A 25614-nucleotide genomic window follows, 5' to 3' on the forward strand; every position below is an offset into this window, starting at 1 on the left:
TAGAAATACATGTGGGAGACAAGGTATTAATAAAAGAACAAAATAAAAGAAACACATTAAGCCGAAATTGGACGGGACCTTTCGAAGTCACACATGTGCATGGAAATGAGAACTTAACAATAAAGAAGGGCAGGAAGGATTATAGAATCCACAAAAATAATACAAAAAAATATTTTGAAACAACTTTATAATTTTTTTTTTTATTTTTTTTACATTTTTAGACAACCGACCTTTAATTTTTTCATCATCGACTTTGAATTGACAAATACAGATCGGACAAATTTAGTAGTAATCTCCGGGGCAATTTCAAATAGTCTAGAACGTTTCAAGGTTAAGAAATTAGAAGGAGAACCGCTAGTATTCACTAGGGACTCCCAAATAATTAAATTCGACCACGACCAATTCAGAAAAACGGTGGAATCTGTTGTTCGGATTTTTAGAGATAAAAACCCACAACTAATGTATGTTACTCTAGCGCAGCTATACGACAGTATGCATGCGACTAATAACACATTAAACACAGATTTCATCAACACATACGTCAATAAAAATAAAACGGAACCAGTTTTCGTTACGTGGAACGGGGAGACCGAAAAGAAGATACTAAACAAACTTAACCTTGAGCACGTGCTAATTAATATAACAACGTACGATGTTCATTTAGATAATAATTACGTAATACGTTTAATCGATGAACGGGATAAAACAATAATTCATGAATCGCCCGGTAGACAACTTAATTTAAATGAAACGCATACGCTAATGTGCGGTGCTAAACACGAGTTTTCAATAGAATTGCATGACCCATGTACCGATGTAATTTTAACGAAATGTATTTTTGACAAACTTATTAGACGTATCAAATACAATAACTTAGTTAATTAATTAACAACAGAATGGACGATTTAAACGCAGTTTCAAATACTCATAGTTACTTACAATTTCTAAACAATAACATAAGTGATTTAGAAAAACTTAAACACAAAATAACGATATATGAATATGTGTTAGTGATAACATTTTCCATCGGAGGTTGCGGAATTTTCTTTTTTATAATTAACATTTTTACACATTTATTACAACAATACAGAGCACGAAGAAGAATGACCCGGTGTACTTCCGTAGTGTTTCGAAACGAACAAAATGTTACGACAACACCAAGTTCGCAACCACCATTAGTCATGGAACAGTACAATGACGACCCAGGTGAACAATCAGTACCATTATACCCGAAAATGAAAACTTCATATTAAAAAGCAAAAATCGGTGATTTTTGTCTTAAAGGGAAGGAGTGTAGTAATCCAACCATATTACTTTATTTTTATTACCTTTGAGCTGATACTGTTTGCAATAATTTCATATATCCAATTTATAGATCTAGTATTATATTCTTGTTATATGAATTCGTAGAATTAAAATACGTATTATTTATATTATTTATAGATCTCGTTATATGAATTTTTAGAAAGCTAATACGCATTCAATAATCGTGTCTTAGTAAACATGAAACTTGTGTTCCGGTTTACCATGACACACACGTATATTCTGGGACTACGTCCATGATTAGTTTTATTTAAAAAGGGTGTGTGTGGTAGTATTAAGATTCAGACATAGTTAAGCCTCAAATACGCATGGACCGGTGGCGTTGTTCTATACGTAACAACACATCGAGCTAGTCGTTAATATTATTATATTACTCTGTCTCAGTTAATAAATAACTTGATTTTCAAACTTATAAAAAAACAAGTTGTTTATTTACTACAAATTTCTTACGCTCTCCGAAGAAGATAGACGACAAAGTGGACTTCGTCGTTAAATCGTGTTGAGCCATCATCACCAAGACCGGCTCACTACAAGCTTTTCTTCCTCCTCTAGTTGGTTTTTTTTAAGACTGATAATTTAAACACTTTTTCTGATGTCTGAGTTTCTGTAGATAAAAATTTGACTGCCATACTATGGTAACAATCTCCTGTACTTTTACTACTGCACGTGCATTTAAATTTCTTGCCAATTTTACTCACAACATGTGTCTTATTAGAAAAAGCATTACGTACAATATGTACCTGCAAATGTGGTGAAAAATCAATTAACTTATTTTCCAAATATAGTTCGCCATTGATATTTGTGTCATTCTATAAGTAGGTTTTTTTCAATAATTGATTTAAGTTCAATTCTATTTAATTTAATGTTCTTTACAATTTCTGTAATGTCTTCAGTAGTACTTGAAGTAGAAGTAGAAATATTAATTCATTAACTTTATTTTGATATGCTTCTTTAAGTTGGTAATCTCCCTTGTTCCTGCAACAGCGATTGAATTCTTTTACATAAAATATTTGCATTTTATATAATGAGAGAACTAATGCATCTAAAGGCAATTCTTTTCAGTCGTTCCACTGTTTCACCATTTTATTCAAGCTCTCACTGATGTTATTGGTTGGAGTTTTGTTGAAAAATGCTGCAAATTTATCTGTTTTGAAAGCTGTACATCTGTTTTTTAAACCAAACTCAATATTTTTCTCATAATATTTCAAAAATGGTTGAGACCATTTCAGTTTGTAATTATTTAATTTATTTTCAAATTCATTTTACTTTTAATATTTAACAAATATTTTATTTCATGTGTATATACTTTCATATCATCTTGGGTAGCATTATTAGATTTTAACCAATGTTTTATATCTTGGATCAAATGGTTATGACAAAATATCAAATTAATTTCCGCAGTATCAATTGATTTTAAAATTGCAGAAACAATACTATTTTCTCTGTCAGTTATAATAGGGACATTAAGCCCATATTTATCTAAATGGATGAGTTTCTTAACAAAACTTCCCCAAAAAGGTTCGTGAGTCCGCAATAGCTTTTTTTCATGAATCATAAAAAGCACTGGAAATATAGGATCTCCTACAATGTATGTACTACGCATAACTAAAATAGAGACATAAAAATTTCCCAAATTAAATGTTGTATCATACGACACAAGCTGTGGAATATGTTTATTCATATAGCTGCATTTTAATAAATTATTAGCCAATTCTATAAAAGATGGATCACTAAAAATAACATTAGTTTCAGGATAAATTTCAATTACACGAATAACATTTTCAAAATCTTGTCTAGCCAATTCTAATTAACTGTAAATTTCATCTCTTGATACAGCTAGTTTATTTAATTCATTGTATTTAAAATTTTATACTTGTTTGGTATTTACATGCAACCATTTCAATATCTTCAAAGACAACAGATTTATTATTTATATTGTCTTTAACTGTATCACAAACTGTTTTATAAGTTTCTTGGGGTCCATCCTTTGAACGTAGTTGACTATTAATGATTTCTTTAGTGGATGCCATTATCCCCAAAAAAGGTCTCGAAGATTTTGTATTCCATTAGGTAAATCAATAGCTGCTCTCTTAGACTCTAAGTAATGAATAATTACAATTGACTGTATATTGTCTTCAGTATTTTTATTTGATATATATACCTTCGGAATTCCTTTGATGATGACCTTGTTTTACCTGTTGTTATTTGTATTTCATTATATGTTTTCAATACTGGATTGTTTTTGGCTTTATTATCACCCTTACATAACCATCTGTACTGATCGCTGCGATAATCTTTGTCTTTTGTACTTGAACATTTGTAAATGAATAATTCTCCACCTTCAGGTTTAATTGGTGGTGTACATATAAATCCATATTTTTTTTTACCTGACAATATATCTTTAAACAAATATAATATTCTTCCGATAGGATATTCATTATGGAACGATAATTGGTAACTGTATTAAATTTAATGGATTAAATGCTATTGACCACGGAGTAGTATATAACATTACATTTTCTAGTTGTGGATTTATTTCTTTACTGTTGGAAATTTCATCTAGTATATCCTGATGATCTTTCATAAAAAAAACAAGTAGTCTGGAATTGTTATTAAAATATCAATTATTACCATGTCCTCATGTCTACGTATATCAATTGTTCCACGGCTTTTACAGTCTTGAAGTCTACAATTTTTATAAGTTATAGTCATAATTTTATTTTTTCCTTGATCTAAAATTTCTGATTTCCAGACACAGGCAATATTAAATAATGCAATTTCATGCTTTACTATATTTAATAGATCCTCATGTTTAGTCAATTCTTTATTTATTTCCCAGTCATTTATGTCATCATTGATACATTTTGTGTATTTTTGAACAGAATTTTTTTTAATTGTATCGGTATCTTGAAATATACACGTGTATATATATTTTAAATTATCAAGGAAGTAGGTAGGTATTTTATAAATACAAAATAAATCAAGCTTAATTATTTTATTAAATAATTTAGTATAAAAATAAGTAATATAATAAAATAAAATTACTATTTGTTCAATTTGATTTTTTTTTATCTATATTTTAAGAAAATATTTGATTCAGTACCTATGGAAATGGAATTTATTATAATTAAGAAATTAAAAGCATAACATTTTTGATTTTTTGTTTATTTATAAAGTTAAAAGTTATGGAATATACAGTAAAAACTTTTTATTCTTCTAAACTAATGTAAAAATTAATTTTAAACATAATTTAGTTGGTTATTTACATTTTAATTATATAATGTAAAAAGGGGCAAGTGGGTACCTACCGTTCTGCTATACATTAGCAGGGAGTGGGGTGTACCTCGGACTAGGGTAGATTAAATTTGAATGCAATGATAGGTATCATTGTATATGAAAAACGATTCTGAACGAAGTAGATTTGTCAGCCTAGGCCCTAGAATATAATTTCCAGTGGTTGGTGAAAAAGGTGGTTTATGTTTTAATCGCCTGAATACACCAAAATGTAAGTTCTTTTATAATTATTGTAAGCTAAACTTATGAAAAATCTTGTATTAAATTGTCAACTCTTACAAGCAATTTTCCTATAATGATGCTTCGAGTTTTCTCTATAGCTACTTGAAGAAAAACCTATGAAAAACTTAGTGTTGTATTTTTAATCCTTAGTTAAAAACACAAACAATTTTATGATTTTTCAACTTCAAAATTACTTGCAAATTTTCGCGTTTTCGACAGATTTCGTAAAAATTTTAACTATATACGCTTATAAAAAAAAATTGTGACCAACAATTTTTAATTTTTTTTAGCTACAATAAGAACAACTCATAAGAAATCTTGTATTAAATTTTCAAGTTTTTTTGGTCATCCAAAATTTTTTTACCGACACTTCAAAAAAAAATTCGAAAATTTCAGTAGTCTATAAATAACTCAAAAAAAGACAAAATTGTTTGAAAATTTAACTGTATATAGATAACACTAACATAAACATTTGGTAAAAATTTCAAGTATTTACAGTGATTAGTTTTTGAATTACAACCATATAAAAAAATCGATTCGGTCGAAAACTGGATTTGCGTAAAAATTCCCGTTTTCTGTCATTTTTTTTTTCTTTTTTTCGATTTTTTTGAAAACTGTTGGAAAATGTTTCCTTTTAACTCTATAATGCACCAATGATATTCACTTTTCCATCGGAAACCACCCACGAAGTTTGAAATTGAAGCATTATTTCGACTAGTTATGCTGTACACAGACACAAAAAAAAAAAAAAAAAACATACATCATTGTAAAATCAATACATTCATCACTCCGTTCAGAATCCAAAATGTAGGTACACTTAATTTTTTTTAAGCAATAAGCACCTATTTAAATAACCTTTTGAAAAAATCTAGAGGCTTTTCAGACGCAAAACCATGTTTTGTAAGCAGGTGCCTTTTTAGCTTACTTGGTACCATACTTTCATTAGATAATTTTTCACTACACATGAGGCATTGAGGTATAGGCATTTCTCCACCACTCGACGTGAAACCAAACGATAAATAGCTTTCGTGATATTGTCGGATAATATTTTTTGATCGTACGTTAGCATTTTTACTCGCGCTCACCTCAACATTAGGAGGATTGAAACTCGGACCAGGCAATTCCTCAACATCAACTCTATGAGCATTATAAGGATCAGGAAATTCTTCGCTTAATTTACGTTTCTTAATTAAAAAACGATCCATCGTGCGCTACACGTAGTACGAATGATAATCGTAAAGCGAAAAGAAAAAATTTCCGTTAAAATAAAACACGGTAATAATAAATGTACTTCGTACGACTACAAACGACTAACTGACTAACATTTTAAATGAATTAATAAGAAATAGTGAACAATATCCCCGATAAGAGAATCGTTAAAACTATTTTAACCAATTACTGAAATTTTACGGAAACGTTTATTAATAGTCATGAAATTTCGCGGCACACCCAGATGGGCCTCGCGGCACACCAATGTGCCGCGGCACACCGGTTGGGAAACCCTGATTTAATACCTAAACCTGTATTTAAACTAACAAACTGTATTTATATTAAGCCTAGTTATAACTTTTTAGCAATTAGCAAAACGAAAGAATTGTATACAACTTATGACCAATTTCACTACTCAGCATGTAAATCAGCTCATAATTTCCTTTTATGTCCTGAAATTAATCCTTTACATCCTAGAAACACAAGACCAATATGCGAAATACGACAAATACAGATAAATACAACTATTTTTCACAAACTTGAGTTTCAAAACGCTTGGTTATACGCATCAAGTGGAGAGACAGTTTTCGTTACTTGTGACTCCGATAAAGAATCAAGCAGCCATACAATAGAAGGAGTAGGTATTATACGCCTGAACTCCACATGCAAAGGATATGCAACACGAGATGTATTAATTCCAGGGAGAATTAATCAAGAATCTTACCCAGACTTCATCCCAAACTCAATGATAGAACCAGAAATGAAACTAACAAATTTAGCGACAATAGAAACCAAAGACATAATTAACAGAATGGACGATTTAAACGCAGTTTCAAATACACATAGTTACTTACAATTTCTAAACAATAACATAAGCGATTTAGAAAATCTTAAACACAAAATAACGATATATGAATATGTTTTAGTGATAACATTTTCCATCGGAGGTTGCGGAATTTTCTTTTTTATAATTAACATTTTTGCACATTTATTACAACAATACAGAGCACGAAGAAGAATGACCCGGTGTACTTCCGTAGTGTTTCGAAACGAACAAAATGTTACAACAACACCAAGTTCACAACCACCAGTAGTCATGGAACAGTACAATGACGACCCAGGTGAACAATCAGTACCATTATACCCGAAAATGAAAACTTCATATTAAAACAGCAAAAATCGGTGATTTTTGTCTTAAAGGGGAGGAGTGTAGTAATCCGACCATATTACTATTTTATTACTTTATTTTTTATTACTTTATTTTTATTACCTTTGAGCTGATACTATTTGCAATAATTTCATATATCCAATTTATAGATCTAGTATTATATTCTTGTTATATGAATTCGTAGAATTAAGATACGTATATTTTTTTTATATTATTTTATAGAGCTAGTTATATGAATATTTAGAAAGCTAATACGCATTTAATAATCGTGTCGTCGTAAACACGAAACTTGTGTTCCGGTTTACCATGATACACACGTATATTCGGGGACTACGTCCATGATTAGTTTTATATAAAAAAGGTTGTGGTAGTATTAAGATTCAGACATAGTTAAGCCTCAAGTACGCATGGATCGGTGGAGTTGTTCTATACTTAACAACACATCGGGCCAGTCGTTAATATTATTATTTTACTCTGTCTCAGTTAATAAATAACTTGATTTTCAGACTTATTAAAAGCCGAGTTGTTTATTTACTACAAATTTCTTACGCTCTTCGAAGAAGATAGACGACAAAGTGGACTTCGTCGTTAAATCGTGTTGAGCCATCTTCACCAGAACCGGCTCACTACAGGTGCCAAGTATAAACCTTTACCTTTGACAATTTTATAAGATCGCCCGTTGTGTGGCGTAAGATATAAACCTTTTCCTAAATGAATAGGTGTGTTTTTACCGGAATTTAAATCATTTACGACTTTTACTATGTTACCGACGTCGCCGGTAAGCGCGCCTAATGCCGATAAACCGGCAAAAATAGGTATTAAAGGTAAAACACCGCCCTTTTTAGGTATAGGTATAATTCTTGGAGTTTTAGTTTTCTTATTTTTCTTTTTTTTGGCAGCTGTCAGACATGTTTTTATTAATTTGGTTATATTTTTTTCATTAATTTTATTTTTGATCGATTTTTTAGCCGCCAAAACCACTTGTTTAAAACCGCAACCAGCGCCAATCTTCCGTTTAGCCTTCATAGCTGTAGTAACCAACCAGGACGCAGCTTTTTCTTTAATACCAGTGTCTTAAGATTTAAACACTTCCCAAGCTTGATTTTCTAATATTTTATCAGCTTTATGTCTATCGTTCAGCGAATTACTTTTATCGTAAGCTATATCATGAGCTCTTGCCAACTCGTCTAATTTGTTAATACCTCGTTCACCACGTGCTAATCTTTCTTTTAATTTAGTACCAGGACCAGCAAATCTGTAAAAAAAAAAAAAAAATAATAAAAAAAAATATTTATAATATATGATTTAATTATATAGCGACTTACCTATATTCGGGTAGATGTAATTCCACAGGCAAATGATTTATAACCGAGTTAATCAGACCGGAACCTTTATTGCTGTTTCGCTTACGAACGCGAGACATCGTGTGACGCTTTCAAGTTCATAGCATAGGTATTTATAGTGAAAAATGCGATTTATCGAACAAGAGAAAAAATTATGTATTTATAATATTGATACTCCGGATACAATACAGTTTAGGCATGGTGAGCTATTTCCAAACACTATACGTTCGTTGGTGTTGGGCAGTTCTGTTTGCGGTAAAACAAATTTGATATATTTTTTACTTGTTGACGAAAACGGGTTACGATTTGAAAACGTTTACATATACTCTAAAACGTTAGAACAACCAAAATATAAATTATTGAAACGTATAATCGATGATATTGACGGTGTTAACATTTTTACATTTTTCGAGAATGATAAGGCTATTTCACCTGAAAAAGTTTTACCAAACTCTATATTCATAATGGACGATGTTTTGGGGGAAAATCAGCAAGTTATACGGGAGGCTGCAAACGAGTTGTGTCCCAAATACTGAATTGTGTCCCTATGTATTTTTCAGGTTACACGAATTGTGTCCCTCAAGTTTGATCTAACTAATATAAATAAAAATTAAAAATAACTACACATCACAAATAATTTTAATAATATAACATAAAAAGCCAACACTTAAATAAAACAATTTTTATAAATTTACATTGAGAAATTTTTCTATTAAAATATTAAAAGTATGACATATATTATATTTTACACGAAAAATAAGAAATTCGTATATAAAACGTCATATTATTATAGTAAAAATTTTAGTGTACTCTAACAATAATTTATGTTATTTTGTCTAATAAATATAAATAAAAAGTAAAAATAACTACATTAATAGTTTTAATAAAACTACATATTAGGCAAAAATTTAAATGATATACCATTTTTATAAATTAAAATCGTGAAATTTGTCCATTCTTAAAAGCATTGAATTTACACACAAGCCTGGTGTAATTAATATAAATAAAAATTAAAGATTTAGATAACTACACAAATAATTTTAACAATATTACATAAAAGGCAAAAGCTTAAATAAAACAATTTTTATAAATTTACATTGAGAAATTTTTCTATTAAAATATTAAAAGTATGATATATATTATATTTTACACGAAAAATAAGAAATTCGTATAAAAAACGTCATATTATTATAGTAAAAATTTTTATGTAATCTAATAATAATTTATGTTATTTTGTCTAATAAATATAAATAAAAACTAAAAATAACTACATTAACAGTTTCAATAAAATTACATATTAGGCAAAAATTTAAATGATACCGTTTTTATAAATTCAAACCGTGAAATTTGTCCATTCTTATATGCATTTAAATTTTGACTAAGAAATAAATGTTTTTCACGTGTTGTCTTTGATAATTGTCTAGAACTTCTTATTTTAATGTGAATGTCACATTGCAAATTCTTTATCACTTCAGTAAATTGAAAGATATTGGGATGGCTTGAATAAAACATAGAATTAAATTTCGAGTGAAATGCTTCACAACTATTTGTAGTACGTAGCATTGAATTTGACGATTCTGCCCATACACGAGGAGGAAATAAAGCATAATTCATGATATAGTTATCCATTAAATAAATTGCAAATTTTAGAATGTCGGAATTATTTGAAACACTACAAGACATTAGATCAAACACAAATGCATTTTCTACTTCATCTGGGTGGAGAAATGGTAATCCAAAAACGTACTTTAAAAATTTGCTTATTTCGGAGGATTGATCCTTATATTCTACAGATAAACCGAGTTCTTGAATTTTTCGCCACCAGCTCTGACCGAGATGGAAGCGACAGCCTTTAATTTCTATGTTTGGCTACACATCAGTGATAGCAGAGTGTATTGCTATTTCAAAATCCACAAGAATACGCTGTACACTTAATGTTAAATTTAAATCCAAAAAATATTTTTTTATATGTTCAAAAGCTATGAAATATGATTCTTGTCTTTTATTTGGCAATAATATAAATAATAATGGTATATATTGTTCATTTTTAATAGTATGTATAGTGAACATTTGGTAAAAAAATTTTGGGGCACTTTTAAATGTACCATCAACGAACCAAATTTCTGATTTAGCCAGTAATTCTAAATTGGTTGAACAAGAAAATCTAATATATAATTTTCATTCACGATCATTAATGAATATCATATTTTCCCTCGATTTGATATAATTTGTAGATTTTCAATTACATCATGTACATCTGAAATGGATTTTGGTAGATTTGGTAAAAATGAGATCGAGCTTGGTACATATTGTCACGAATACGAGAAATATCATAAGAAGTCAGTGTTTCTACGTCACCCTTGCGTAACTCATTGTGAATTAATTTACACGGTCTCTAACACACGTCGTCTATAGCTTTTCTTTTTAGAACATTACTAATTTTTTGTCTATTCAGAACAGATGTTTCAAGTTGTTCGTGATTATGATTAATTTTGCGTTCAACTATTTCATTAACGTTATTAAATTTTATAAAAGACTTACATGACGTTTTAGAACATCTCCATCTTTGCAAATCAGACTTTAATAATTTATGGAAACAAAATTTGTAACCATCAATCACTAAAAGCATTTTGTTCTTCTCACTTGTCATTTGCTCCATAGTGGACGGTTAATGTTTGACTGACTATATTAAATTAATCGTATAATATTGTATTACTACTATTATATCTCGTCAAAAATTCAAGTGTGATATTGGAATATCCGAGTATAGTTATATATATATATATATATATTAATATATATATATAATATTATATAGTTCGTTATTATCGTAATAAAGTAGATGATCAACAATCAAGATAGATGAGTACACAATATGTACATTGTACAATGACAATCGTCGTAGCTCCGTGCACATCTTTTCTCCAAGCGATAATAATAATGGATAGAATCGAATTTTATTCTGTAACTATCTTATAAAATATTTTTGGTATTTATATAACATTGAAATGAAAAAATTTCTCGATTTTAATTAATAAAAACTTTTTTTATCCAACTTGTGTAAAACTTTATAAAACAGTTGGGACACAATCCGTGTATCCCACTTTTATCATTGGGACACAACTCGTGTACCCCACTTTTATCATCGGGACACAACTCGTGTACGAAAAATTTAGTCGGGACACAACTCGTTAACTGCGATACGGGAATTTTTCGCACGCGGACGTCATAATAAAATAGATATATTTTATCTGGCTCAGAGTTATTCAAAAGTACCTAAACAGTTGATCCGAGATAATGCTAATTTAATAGTATTATTCAAACAAGACGAAACTAATTTAAAACATGTATACAATGAACATTGTTCGGGTGATATGACATATACACATTTAAGCATTTTTGCATTACATGCTGGAATCGTGATAGATTTGCATTCGTCGTTATTTGTAAAGATAGTGACCGTGATAACGGACGTTATCGTTTTGGATTTGATATGTACGTCGTTATATAATGTGATACAAATAGAAAATATTAACATTTCAAACGCAGTCATGAAGGATGAAGGTAGTATATTAGATGAGTTAGTTAAAGCTAAAGAAAATATTAAACGTAAATATATTGAATTAAAAACTGGTGAGGCAAATGTTCAACAATTATTGTCACAAACTTTTAAGCCTATCATCGACCCCTTAACTAAAATATCAGATACAACCATTCGACATCAAACGAGAAAAATAACAACGAATCGAATTTTAATGAGAACTATCAACAAGAAATGAAAATTGGTTTCACTCTGCAGATTTAGATAAAACCTATGGCCCGAAAAAACTTTCAGATGGAAATATTATTTTAGGCGAAAAAGAAGTTAAATTTATCGAACAATCTATTGTAATTGATGGTAATAATTATCCATCAACGCCGGGCCTAATCCAGTTATTATTTTTGAAAAACCCACTTATTTATTCCGATAACGATCTAGAAGTATATAAATCTATATTAATACAAACATCGGCACATTTGACTTTAAAAAGTAAAAAAATCAAAAAAACTGCTTCTAAATATAAGGATATAATACGTAAATTATTCCCCTCTGGTGGTCATCTATCTATGAAATTACAAAAAAATAACTTAGTGTATTGGGATAATCCGAATGAGTTAGTCGACCGGCTAAGATTACTTTTAGCTTCGAAAGCTGCTGGTAATACAGGTGTCTCCAATGAAATATATCGATTTTTGAAGAATTATATGAAGCTGGGATAATAAAACGAATACCTAATGTCTAAACGTGAAATCGCTATTGAACTACACAACCGTCACGGAAAAATTTCGTTAGACGCAGAGTTAACGTACATGGAAAAAATGATTTATGGCAGGCTGACTTGGTGGAAATGATACCGTATTCAAAGAAAAATAAAGGTTACAAGTATATTTTATGCGTTATAGATTGTTTTACTAAATTTGCGTGGGCTATAGCATTAAAATCGAAAACTGGGAAAGAAGTCACAAACGCAATGTCTAAAATATTAATAGATAGAGCACCGAAACTTTTACAACTCGATAACGGAAAAGAATTTTACAACACTAATTTCGATAATCTGATGGCCAAATATAACATACACAAATATTCTACATTTAGCATTGTAAAAGCATGTATTGTTGAACGATTTAATCGTACACTAAAAGAAAAAATGTTTAGAGAGTTTACGGCACGTGGCTCACATGAATGGATTTCAATTTTACCAAAACTGCTTAATGAATACAATAATTCAAAACACAGAACTATAGGAATGACACCAGTGCAAGCCGATTTAAATCCTGCGTCAGTGACTATAAAACAACGTGAAATTAATAATGAAAAAATTAAATTTAAAGTTGGTGATAACGTTCGTATCAGTACACAAAAAGGTGTGTTTACAAAAGGTTATTTGCCCAACTGGTCAACTAAAATATATTTGAAATTATTAAAATAAATAAAACATTACCCGTCACTTATTAGTTACAAGATTATACGGGTAAACCGATTGCCGGTTGTTTTTACTCGGCGGAAATACATAAAACCGAACACCCGAACGAATATCTGATCGAAAAAATTATACAAAAAAAACAAAATAAAATGCTTGTCAAGTGGCTTGGATTTGATAACACACATAATAGTTGGATAAATACACGCGACGTGATGTTAAAATATAGTGTCAGTCGTATTGTAGCTATGAACGTGTTTGGAGGTTCTCGAGCTGGTGAAACTAAAAAAATTATATCAGATATTCAGTCAAGTAATAAAACATTACAAAATGAAATAAATAATCAGCAGAAAGAAATTCATAACATAAAAATTAATATTGCCCATCTGCTATCGCTGGAAAATCGCATGTCGGAGCTGTTTAATAATTATATAGAAACAAATACATCAATTTCTTTTATACTTTCTTCTATAGACAGTGTAAATGCCGAAATAAAACGCATATTTGATGATAATACTTTACCGAATCATGGATCATATATTTCAGATTTAAACACTCGTTTGAAAATCATCGAAGAAAATTATATTAAGAAAAATTAATTTTTTTTTACATAATATACTTTTTAAAAATAATTTTAGTCATGAATGTGTTGGTAGTTCACAAGCTGGTGAAACTAAAAAAACTATTTCTAACTCGATGACTCTATAAAAATAATTAGATTTGAATTAAATGAAAAATGAGTCAACTTGAAAATAACACTAAGATTATTGAACTAAAATTATCAAATATCGAACAATTAACCGAAAATTTAAAATTTAAAGTATCTGATCTCGAAGATAATGTGGACTACATGAAATCTCAAATATCTGACCTTGTAGAAAATGATGCAGAAAATATCGCTGAAATTAAGAAACCTAAGGAGTGAACATAAAATATTATATTTTAACACTTATTATTGTAACATAATTTTTTAACATTTATTATTGTAACATAATTTTTTAACAAATATATAATATTTACATTTTAACATGTTTTTATATTTACATTCATTTTATCCGAAACATACTACACATAATTAATTATATATAATATTATACATCAAACAAATAACATGGTTTTATAAATAAACAGTTTACAAAAATGGAGGGTATAACTATTCCATTAAACATTGTAAAAGCAATTTATATAATTCTTTATCTGAATCTGTCCATGACTGTCCATCAGGATACAACAGCAAATCGAGTCCAGGCCAATACTCAGATTCATCTTTTCTATAAAATTATAAGTAAAATTAGTAAAATTATTTTTAAATATAATTATGATAACTACTCTATACAGTATGTCCATGAGCTAGTGTGTTTATTTTATCATCTAGCACAACCCGCTTATCATCATAACTGTTGTACGTCAATTTATTTGTTTTGATTGTCAACAGCTTGTGCTTAAATGATCTAATAGACACATTTTCTTGGTAAGCCTTCACACCGGCTTCCCCAAACAGACATTTTCTGTAGTCCTCTAATGTCATGTGATTCTTAACCACATGACGTCGGACCCCTTTAGCTTTAATGCTCTCCCTTCCTGCAGTATCGGACGTATTTGATGAGTGAATCTTATAGGCATAAGATTTCGCCCTCAACGCACAAAACTCTGATATAATATCACCCTTTGACTCGTCAGAAAAAAAACCCGGCACCATTTTACGTGCTGTTGTATAGCACGGATGGTTAGATGGCAAGTCTGCCGGGTCTAACCTATCCATCAAGTTTGGTTTTTCCAACAAGTCAGAGTAAAAATCATCAGTCATAATGTGATACACTAGTGAATCTGTAATAATGATATTAATTAATAAATACACAAGAGAATAGTTTTAATATACATTTACCTGTGTCAGTATACATAAGCGTAATGTCTTCACCATAGTGCCTCTGCATCACATTATAATGATAATCATACATCAAAGTTTTGCTAATGTTCAATACCGCGAATCCTATAGAAAATAAAAAATAAAAATATATTGATCAATGTATAATATAAAATATAAAGTAAATTTTTACCAATATATATAGGTTTATCAAATTTGATTATTTTATTTGCTAAAGTGACAGCGCTAAGGGTATCGCTATATCTTGTACAATGTTTAAATGTAGTTTTATTTATCAGTTTTTGGAGTCGGCGCTCGCATGATACCAACTCCATTTTTATTTCCTTGTGTTTAGATTGCATCGTTTTCCCTGTAAAAAAAAAAGTTGAAAAAAAGTTTTAAAAAGTTTTAAAAGTTTAACAGTAGTTACCAAAAATCGCATTATTCATGAGCTTGAAAAAATCTTTTTCAAAATCATTTCTCGCTTTCTTTCTCATATCGGTATTTAACTGAATATACTTGGCAAGCCAATCCGACTGGCTAAACTCCAAGACTCTATGTACCTATAAAAAAAAAAAAAAAGTTAAAACATTTATTTTAAAATAATGTAAAATGAAATATTTACCTTTTCAACTATCAACCCGTTATCGATTGCCTGCTGCAGATTCCTATAATGCACAATATAGTTTACCTTAGGCTCAAACGTCGCCATAAGTTTCCGCACTTTTGAGCCTTGTGGTATACTATTTTGTGGTAGGAATGGCAGATCATTATGCTTATCGTGCAAGTGTTTCGTGTATGATATATCTACTTCGTATACACGACCTCTAGCCGATTTGGGAGTTAAATCGCTCAAACCGTCTAAATTTGGCTCAACCCAGTTAAAATTACCATGCGGCATGTACTCCGACATTGCATAACCGTACAAGTTGTTACCTATTAAAGTTTAAAAAATTGTTAAAAAAAATGTATAAAAATGTATATAAAATTATACTTACAATCTTGATACACCAACCAGGATTTCTCTTTCGTTTCGTCATAATTCGGGAACTTTAAATTATTGGCTTTTGCATATCGCATGCTCGCTTGTACCAGACCACCACGAATACCTAAAAATTAATTATATAAATTATTATAAAAACATTTTTTACTAAAATAATATTGATGTACTGACCATTCTCAAACATCAGCAACATATCGTAATCAGACAAAAGTTCTAATTTTTGGCCTGTATACTTTAACATCGCGTCAAAGCTCAGACCTGGTGCTGTGTAATAGTGGGCTGCGTCCAAATTATACGTGGACATGCAAACGTCACGGAAGTTTTCAAAAACGTCGGCCAGCAACAAAACATCGATTTTTAAATATAAATCGCTGTACTCGCCCAACGTCTTGCACTTGAAGTTGTCCCAGACCGCCTTCGCGTGCTTGAAATCTTCCTCATTAATCCCCGACTCGGTTAGTGTACTATAAAAATCGTCCTCTCCCGGTAAACATGACTCATCCAACTTGTCCCAACTATCTGTGTACTCGTACGGGTAAACACCTTTCCGAGTAACAAGAGGCATATCTTCGCGGACAAAATGTTTAGCTGTCTCACGGAAGTTTTCGAAATTTTGTATAATTAAGTTTTCAGCCAGGGACGATAAACTAGACGCCATAAACCTGAACGTATCGATAAACCGAATAGTGAACTTACTACTTATATGTTTTGTAAAAGATATAAATTTCTCTTCACTATTCGGAATAACGGATATGCTTTCAGTATCAAATCCAAGTTCAGTGACTATGAAATGTGAGTCATAGTTTGAAAGATTATGAAAAAATACCGGTACAAATTTAGGCTGTTGTAACTCTAAGTTACACTTTGAACACAAAGTTTGTCTAAATTTTCCGTTCAGATGATTATGATCTCTAACTTTTTCGCCACTGACTAAAATACATTTACACAAATTACACGTATTACACTTTTGATGTGTTTTTTCTTCCTCTGCGGTCATGGTCAAAGGAATGTTAGTTTTCATTAACTTTTCAATTTTCCAACTGACCGCAACTATAGCCTCAACAAAACATTTCGCTACGTCCTCATGTTGTTCGTCGCCTCTGTATACTACCGGCACTGTAGGTATTTCATATTCTTCGATGAGCTCCGTCGGCACGTCATCGCTTGCCTAAACCAAAAATCCGTAGCTCATCGCCTCATGTTTCTGAATAATTTTTGTATTTCCACCCTTTACCTCGTCCGTTTTCACTAATAAGGCCTCGAAATCACCGTAAATAACAAATGGTTGTCTAACGGTATTTTTCCATTTTTTAAAATTTGTACATTACCCCTCTTTTGGCATTTCCGGAAAAATAGGCTTATGTACCCCACAGAATGTGCTCTTCCAACGCCTCACGTCCATTAGACTTGAACTTTAGTAGTCTATTATCAAAAGTACAAAAACATCGCTTACAAAAATATACCGAATGTTCATATCTAGTTTTTTGCGACCGTACGAGTCGCGACAAACTAGTTATATACGTGTAGTGCGAGTTGTCATCACTCGTTGTAAAAAGCAAGTCGAAATGGTCCGACTTCTCCTCATCAACTACACGAATTGGGTATACATTGTAAGTCGGATATTTTTTTGTCGGAATAAATTTTTTTTCAAGGCCGTAAACATTTATGGACACGTGTATTATTTTTTTCGAATTTTTTTATATCAGATAAATGCGTTGGAAAGGAAATGCCTTCGAAATCATACTTGCCTTCATGTTGTCTATAATTGTCACCGACACGACATGCCACCGGCCCCGTTACTTATCTCGTGAGAATCGCCCACTTCAAACTTTGCTGGTCTAAATTTTGAGGGTTCATAGTGGCCCGTTTCCTATCAATAAACGCAGGCAACTGTATGTATGACGATCCTCCCATCGACATATATTTATATATAGTCAACATTAACCCGTCTATGCTTTTTAATGTAAACCCGCTCCCTCTACTTGCGTATGTTTCGTTTTCACTTAACAATTTATCAACGCCCCCTGTATTATTGTCGAAATATCGCTCACTACAAAAATCTAGACCGCAGATGTTTTAAATGCCCTATTCTCCATTGAATTAGGCACTGATGGAATACTATAGCTGGCCTCAAGCTTTAAATTGAACTTAATAGGGTGCTCCTGTACTCGTGTTTTTAACAACTGCTTTAATTCGGATTCGAGAGAGCGGAGAAAGTCAGTATAATTTTGGATACCCCCCGTATTTTTAGCATAGTACCACACAACTGTTCGGGCTTTAGAGGCTGAGATTTCTACAAAACCGGAGGATTGTACAAAATTTATACGCTTTTTTTTCGACCTAACAGCGGATGAGGTGTTGGCGGTGGAAACGCGTTTACCATTAACACCGGTAGTATAAGAATCTTAAATTAAAAAAAAAAAAAAATTGTTAATCCAAGGTGGACAAATAAAATCGCAGTCTTTTTTTAAAAAAAAAAAAAAATCTAATTAATTCGATCGTAATAAATAACACTAACCTTTATTAACGTTCTGCACTTCTTTTTCAAAATTTTCCATGGCTGCCATACAAATGTCGTCATCAGACATTATGTTTGAACAACCAGCCTGAATATCAGGAACAAAAGTTTGCGGTGCAATTTCAATACAGTATTCTCGATCCTCCTGTTCTTGTTCAAAGTTGTCCATGGCAGCCATACAAATGTCAACATCTGACATTATGTTTGAACTGTCGGTTGGAACAGCAGGTCGGTTAATACGAGGTGCATACTTAATAACACTCTCTCGTTGAGGACTCAATGTAGCGGGTGCGTGAAGGATAGCTTAGAAAAATATTACAGATAAATTAATATTGAAAGTATAGAAAAAAAAAAAAAAAAATTGTATAAATACCGTGAACTTTTTTCAAATGTCTCCTCAAGTTGGATTCGTCTTTGAATGTTTTTGCACATACTGTGCATCGGTAAAGTATACCAGTATGTAATTTTTCATGTCTATCTAAACTTTTTTTTAACTTAAAAACCGAGGACACAACCGAGGCAAAACCGAGGCATTTATACATGATGAAATAAAACACTTATAAAATGTAATAACGAAGAGCAGAAGTGTACCAAAGGCGAGGTGTTCGTTCTAAGAACTGTGGCACAATGATCCTGCAATGGTGGACAACAGAGCAAGTGCCCAGAAATCTCAGTGTTTTTTTTTTTTTGGTGGGGGGGGGGGGGGTAAATCCGTGTTTTTACTAAAATATTATTTGTTTATCTCAGCCAATATGTTATAGGGTGGGGACATACTCACCCGCAATAGGCGTGGCGAACAGGATGCGTGTCCTTGACAATGACCATCGTCTTATGGGACGACCTAAAAACACCTGCATTATATGGCGATCGCATAATACATTACCCATTGTAACAATAAATGGCAAGGTTTATATTCGTAGAGAACCGTTTTCACATACTATTTTAACCAGAATGTTTGAAATATTTAAATACTAAGTTAAAATAATAAGTCAATTATATAAATGAAAAAAATGTTTATATTACAATACTTAACAATTTCCTAAATCTCATAAATATCCATAAGGTTATTTAACTTCACATTTTCTTCTTCGTTACCCCCCCCCCCCCCCAGTCATCAGAAGCGGCGGTGATGGTATTTTCATACCGCTCCATAACCATATTCAGCGCGTGATTTTCGTCCTCATCGTCACCCCAGGAAGAAGACTTGATCTCGCATTGTTTAATAACCCCGATAATCAAATTGTGAAACTCGCGAGGAGTCTTTAACGGAAGCATGTGTAACATGCTTGGCGATGGGGACATGTCAGGTGAAAAAGCTTCCGGTGGAGTCTAAATAATAACAATTAATTTAATTTCAAAAAAAAAAATTTAAAATTAATAACTTACTATTGCACTATATGGAACATTTATGCTCTCTATCATTGATGACGGGAACATGTCAGGTGAAAAAGCTTCCGGTGGAGTCTAAATAATAACAATTAATTTAATTTCAAAAAAATAATTTTTATTTCTTTTTAAAATTAATAACTTACTATTGCACTATATAGAGCAGTTATGCTCTCTATCATTGATGACGGGAACATGTCAGGTGAAAAAGCTTCCGATGGAGTCTAAATAATAACAATTAATTTAATTTCAAAAAAATAATTTTAAAATTAATAACTTACTATTGCACTATATAGAGCAGTTATGCTCTCTATCATTGATGACGGGAACATGTCAGGTGAAAAAGCTTCCGATGGAGTCTAAATAATAACAATTAATTTAATTTCAAAAAAATAATTTTTAAAATTAATAACTTACTATGGGACTATATGGAATAGTCGTACTCTCTATCATTGATGACGGGAATATCAGCGATTCGTTGATTATTTCTTGAATATCGAATTCATTGTAGTTGTTCGTCATCTAATAATTAGATTATGTATACTTATAAAATATTTTAATTATTATTGTAAAACCAAATACTTACGTTTAACAGCTTGGACTTGTTGAATTTTTCGTTAGCTGAAGAAATCTTGTACTGCCTTGTACGCGGTAAAATATAAGACTGAATAATCGAAAACTATGTTTGCTTTTCGTAAAATGTACCTAACAACCCCACTAATAGGGGGTGTACCTTTTTACTTTGAAAAATACCCGTCTTTTTCTTAAAATGCGATCTTGATATTAGTTTTCAAAAATGATCATTGAGACCCATATTATATTTCTTTAAATGTATCTGGTTTTCGAAAATGTTTAGTGGCGCCACCCGCTAGTAGGTGTAGTGTTATTATATACATCTTTGCAAATGAGCATCTATAGTTTTTCATGTGACCCATATTATATTTCTTTAAATGTATCTGGTTTTCGAAAATGTATAGTGGCGCCACCCGCTAGTAGGTGTGGATCTTTGAAAATGACCATCTACCTTAATAAGTTTTTATATGACCCATATTATATTTCTTTAAATAAATCTGATTTTCGAAAATGTTTAGTGGCGCCACCCGCTAGTAGGTGTGGTGTTATTATATAGATCTTTGCAAATGAGCAACTATAGTTTTTTATATGACCCATATTATATTTCTTTAAATATATCAGTTTTGTTAATATCTCTCAATGGGATAGAGTCGAAGCGGGTAAAATATGTTTGGTTAAGTTTGTACATATACCGGTTCGATTCTATCTCAGAATATTATATATTTTTTGCAAATATTTTAAGTGAACACAATAAAATGTATAAATTCCAAAATAAATATATGTGTACAATAATATGTTGTATACAATAATATGCTGTGTACAATAATATGCCATGTACAATAATATGCTATGTACAATTATATATATATGACAACAGGTGGAGGTGAGGGTGGAGATGTGCGTGGGGGGAGGACGATCCATACGGCGACGGGGCAGATGGACGAGACATACGGTAACGTAGTAGAAGGACGAGACGAGGGCGGGGTGGTAGGATGGGGGAAGGACGAGACATGACGGTGTAGAAGGACGAGACGAGGGCAGGGTGGGGGGAAGGACGAGACAGGGACGTGACGAGGGCGGGGGGGAGGACGAGACATGACGTAGTAGAAGGACGAGACGTGGGCGGGGTGGGGGGAAGGACGAGACAGGGACGTGACGAGGGCGGGGGGGGAGGTGCGCGGGGGCAGCAGAACCGCTATTTATATAATACTTATATAACATGTTATTTTAACTGTTTGACTGTTTCGTATAAGTTTTAGACTTAGTCATTTGAGTATAAAGTATAGTGGTATATCAAATATCAATATACGTGCAGTAGTAAACCGACGTTTTTAGTATAAAAACGTAGTTCCGAAGTCCAGTGGCCTATAACTATATCACGCCACCGAGTCGGACCACTAATGCCGTTTCCTGATTGGATTAGACACATCACGCCACTTCATAGACGTAGATCATCCGATTCTCCATCACGGCATGTCCCATATAAATATGAGTCCTCATCATAGATTTAATTAGAGTTAGTTAAGAGTCAGTTAGACTAAGTCAGTGTTGTCACTTGCTCTCCGGTAGCTAAGTATTTGTGCTTACGCTAACGAAAGCCTTTTCATTTATTGTTTTAACAAGTTAATAAACGTATCAATTGTCTTATTAATTTATTGTTAACTTATATACCTCAACTCTCCAACCTACGACGGAACGTGCATTCGTTGTAAAAGAAGCGTGCAGTAACTATCACTGGTTACTACATAAAATTTGGTGTCAGGTGTGGGGTCATACTTCATCAAACGAAAATTTTTGAGTCAAATCAAAAATAAGTACTTTGAGACCCACCGACGAAACCGCGTTCACGACAGGAAGGAGAACAGAGAGAATTCAATCAAGTGGTCTAGTCCAGGGAGGACAGAAATCAAATTCCAGAAGGACGGAAGTCAACTTTTCAAACGATCCACGGTTAAAGATGCAAGCTCTGTAAGTCATTTGAATAATATATTGTTATAGTATATTGTATGTCTGACAGAGATACCACAAATTGGCAAGTAGTATCATATAATCCGGAAACATTTAAAATAAAAATTGTTAACCCGGAAAAATTAAATTTACAAGGGGCAACCGCATTGGTTCCTGCTTTTTCGGGAGGAACAGAGTCCGATTTAATTTCTTTCGTGGCTAAATGCTAGTTCATTTTTAATAATATTTCCGATGCTATTAAACCTAATATATTAGAAGCGATACTGGCACAATTAACGGGTAAAGCATTATCGGCAGTGAGGTATAAAAAAATTACTACCTGGGATGAATTAAAAAAAATATTTAAAACCGTTTTTGGGTCGACACATTCAGTGTCTTACTTACAAGTACAATTAAGTCAAATGCGTCAGAACGCAAAGGAATCAATTAAAGATTTTTCTATTAGAATTGAAAAAACAGCCCATGAATTAATGAACGCGTTAACGGTAGGTAGGGACGCATTAGAATCAGAAATAATAGCGCAAACAGTGCGAGCTCACGCACTAAGCATATTCATAGCGGGTATCCCACAAACTATCGGTTTGTTATTAAAAGCGCGTAATAATAACACAGGAGCATATTAAGTGTTTTTCGGATAAATTTGTTAAGAACGAAATTAAATTTCTAATTGATAGTGGTTCGGAAATGAACATTATAAAAATTTCAAGTTTAAAAGGACACATAATCGTGAATGAAAAAGATAAAAAAAAGATTAAGGGCATTAATGCAAGTCCAGTAGAAACGGTAGGATCTGTGGTAATTCCAATTTACATTAACAAACAACTTTTTACAGTTAAATTCGATATTGTATACGATGATTTTCCAATACCTGAAGCAGGTATAATAGGCATAACATTTTTGAAATTAAACAAAGTCGTTTTAGATTGGGATAAGGAAATATTAATAATACCAGAAAAAAAAGAAATCGATAATAACGCGTTAATTATTCCACCGCGAAGTAAATGCGTTTTACAAATTAGAGCGGACGAATAAATTAAACACGAATTTATTACGATAAAAAAATACGAGATTAACGAGGACGTAATTATAGCTAATAGTATCAGTCCAGTAAAAGGCGATAAAATTATAAGTAATATAGTAAATATATCGGAGCAACCATTTATTATCGATCAATTAACCACGAGTAATCTAAAGTGGGAACCTTTTAATGATTGTGTTTTTATTGCTAACGAAGAAAAATACGCGGATAATAAAATTAGAAAAATTAAGGAAACTATTAAAACGTAACACCTTAACAACGAGGAACGTGATAGTATAATAGACCTTTGTAGCCGTTTTTCTGATTTATTTTTCTTTGAAGGTGATCAATTAGGTGCTACTGATATAGTTACACATAAAATTAACACTCCTAGGTGCGTTAAACCGATAAATATACGTCCATATAGGCTACCACATGCATAACAGGATGAAATAGAGAAACAAATAAAAGAAATGAAGTAAGCTAATATTATAAGTGACTCGGTATCACCGCTTAATTTTCCTTTGGTAGTAGTTAAAATAATGGTAGATAAGGGGGACACGCATAAAACAGCTTTTTCTACAAAGTCAGGTCATTACGAGTTTTTGAGATTACCATTTGGACTTAGTTCTGCGCCTGCAACGTTTACACGGGCCATGAAAGCAATTTTAATGGGTTTAGAGGAGTTATGTACGGCGTATCTAGATGACATCGTCGTCCATGGGTCAAGTTTACGCGACCACCAAAATAAATTAGAACAGGTATTCACACGTCTTAGGATCGCATAAACTTAAGTTACAGCCAGCGAAATGTAAGTTATGTATTAAAGATTATCCGAGACCTTTAACTGAGAAGGACGTTAAATCCTTCTTAGGTTTACTTAATTATTACCGCCGATTCGTGGACAATTTCGCCAAAATTGCTAAACCTCTAACGAATTTATTGAAAAAGAACACACCATTCGTATGGACTGACATGTGCGAAGACGCTTTCCAAGAATTAAAAAAAGCATTAATGAACCCACCTTTTTTAGTATACCCTAACTGGGAGAATGGGAATTTTAACTTAATGACGGATGCAAGTCAATATGCTATTGGGGCCGTCCTTTCACAAGGGGAGGTACCAAACGATCAACCAGTAGCTTATGCAAGTAGAACGTTAAATAAGGCTGAAACAAATTACAGTGTAATTCAAAAAGAATTGTTAGCGATAGTATGGGCAGTTAAATATTTTAGGCCGTACCTATACGGAAAAAAATTTAAAATAATAACTGATCATCGACCATTGACATATTTATTTAATATAAAAGATGTTTCATCTCAATTAATGCGCTGGCGTTTACAACTCGAAGAGTACGATTACGAAATTGTTTATAGAGCGGGACCACAGCATGCGAACGCGGACTGTTTATCACGTATACACGTAGTTACAAATAATGAGCCAATTAACGATTTCGATGAATTTAAAAAGGCGGAAAATAAACCGATATTTAATTCTAAAATAAAAGAAATAGAAGGCAGTATTAAATACGCAAAACCCGACGAAAACGTAATTTTACCTATATCAAGCGATAAAATAATAACGCATCCGGCGATAAGAGAGATTATTAGTAGTAACAATTTACTAGGTCAAATAACGTTTAATGAAAGTAATTTTTTCGTTGTTAAACAATTAGACAAATTAATAATATTTTACAATTTAAAAAATAATTATTATACAGAGATGAACGCAGAGCAATATTATAACGCGATAGCCGAAATTAAG

The 25614-nt window shown here is 31.8% G+C and overlaps 5 protein-coding genes across 5 annotated transcripts in view; all 5 read right to left on the reverse strand.

The window, feature by feature from the left end:
- LOC126551575 (UPF0746 protein DDB_G0281095-like) overlaps window positions 1-25614 on the reverse strand; it is a 327628-nt gene that overhangs the window by 156798 nt on the left and 145216 nt on the right. The gene's annotated exons all lie outside the window — the stretch shown is intronic.
- LOC126552629 (uncharacterized) lies at window positions 14851-15483 on the reverse strand. The gene is made up of 2 exons (XM_050207339.1): window positions 15406-15483; window positions 14851-15347 (listed from the first exon to the last, which is right to left on the reverse strand). The coding sequence occupies exons 1-2, from the start codon at window positions 15476-15478 to the stop codon at window positions 14851-14853; spliced, it is 570 nt and encodes a 189-aa protein (XP_050063296.1). The 5' UTR covers window positions 15479-15483.
- LOC126552630 (uncharacterized) lies at window positions 15801-18141 on the reverse strand. The gene is made up of 5 exons (XM_050207340.1): window positions 18136-18141; window positions 16559-17555; window positions 16383-16493; window positions 16076-16320; window positions 15801-15947 (listed from the first exon to the last, which is right to left on the reverse strand). The coding sequence occupies exons 1-5, from the start codon at window positions 18139-18141 to the stop codon at window positions 15801-15803; spliced, it is 1506 nt and encodes a 501-aa protein (XP_050063297.1).
- Window positions 18448-19406, reverse strand: LOC126552631 (uncharacterized). The gene is made up of 3 exons (XM_050207341.1): window positions 19279-19406; window positions 18906-19208; window positions 18448-18791 (listed from the first exon to the last, which is right to left on the reverse strand). Exons 2-3 carry the CDS (start codon window positions 19102-19104, stop codon window positions 18448-18450), a joined length of 543 nt encoding a protein of 180 aa, XP_050063298.1. The 5' UTR covers window positions 19105-19208; window positions 19279-19406.
- LOC126552632 (uncharacterized) lies at window positions 19980-21267 on the reverse strand. The gene is made up of 5 exons (XM_050207342.1): window positions 20878-21267; window positions 20709-20813; window positions 20573-20650; window positions 20292-20369; window positions 19980-20234 (listed from the first exon to the last, which is right to left on the reverse strand). Exons 2-5 carry the CDS (start codon window positions 20811-20813, stop codon window positions 19980-19982), a joined length of 516 nt encoding a protein of 171 aa, XP_050063299.1. The 5' UTR covers window positions 20878-21267.

This window comes from Aphis gossypii, chromosome X (genome assembly GCF_020184175.1).
Source record: "Aphis gossypii isolate Hap1 chromosome X, ASM2018417v2, whole genome shotgun sequence".
Lineage (NCBI taxonomy): Eukaryota > Metazoa > Arthropoda > Insecta > Hemiptera > Aphididae > Aphis > Aphis gossypii.

Coding starts and splice junctions, on each gene's coding strand:
- LOC126552631 (XM_050207341.1), bottom strand. CDS start 19,104: ATGTCAGATGTTGACATTTGTATGGCTGCCATGGACAACTTTGAACAA. Junction 18,792..18,905: donor AGTGCAGAACGTTAATAAAG/GTTAGTGTTATT, acceptor TTTTAATTTAAG/ATTCTTATACTACCGGTGTT.
- LOC126552630 (XM_050207340.1), bottom strand. Junction 16,494..16,558: donor GTTGCTGATGTTTGAGAATG/GTCAGTACATCA, acceptor ATTAATTTTTAG/GTATTCGTGGTGGTCTGGTA. Junction 15,948..16,075: donor TGGCGACGTTTGAGCCTAAG/GTAAACTATATT, acceptor TTTTTTTTATAG/GTACATAGAGTCTTGGAGTT.
- LOC126552629 (XM_050207339.1), bottom strand. CDS start 15,478: ATGTATGATTATCATTATAATGTGATGCAGAGGCACTATGGTGAAGAC. Junction 15,348..15,405: donor GCTTATGTATACTGACACAG/GTAAATGTATAT, acceptor TCATTATTACAG/ATTCACTAGTGTATCACATT.
- LOC126552632 (XM_050207342.1), bottom strand. CDS start 20,813: ATGACGAACAACTACAATGAATTCGATATTCAAGAAATAATCAACGAA. Junction 20,651..20,708: donor CTATTCCATATAGTCCCATA/GTAAGTTATTAA, acceptor GTTATTATTTAG/ACTCCATCGGAAGCTTTTTC. Junction 20,235..20,291: donor ATGTTCCATATAGTGCAATA/GTAAGTTATTAA, acceptor GTTATTATTTAG/ACTCCACCGGAAGCTTTTTC.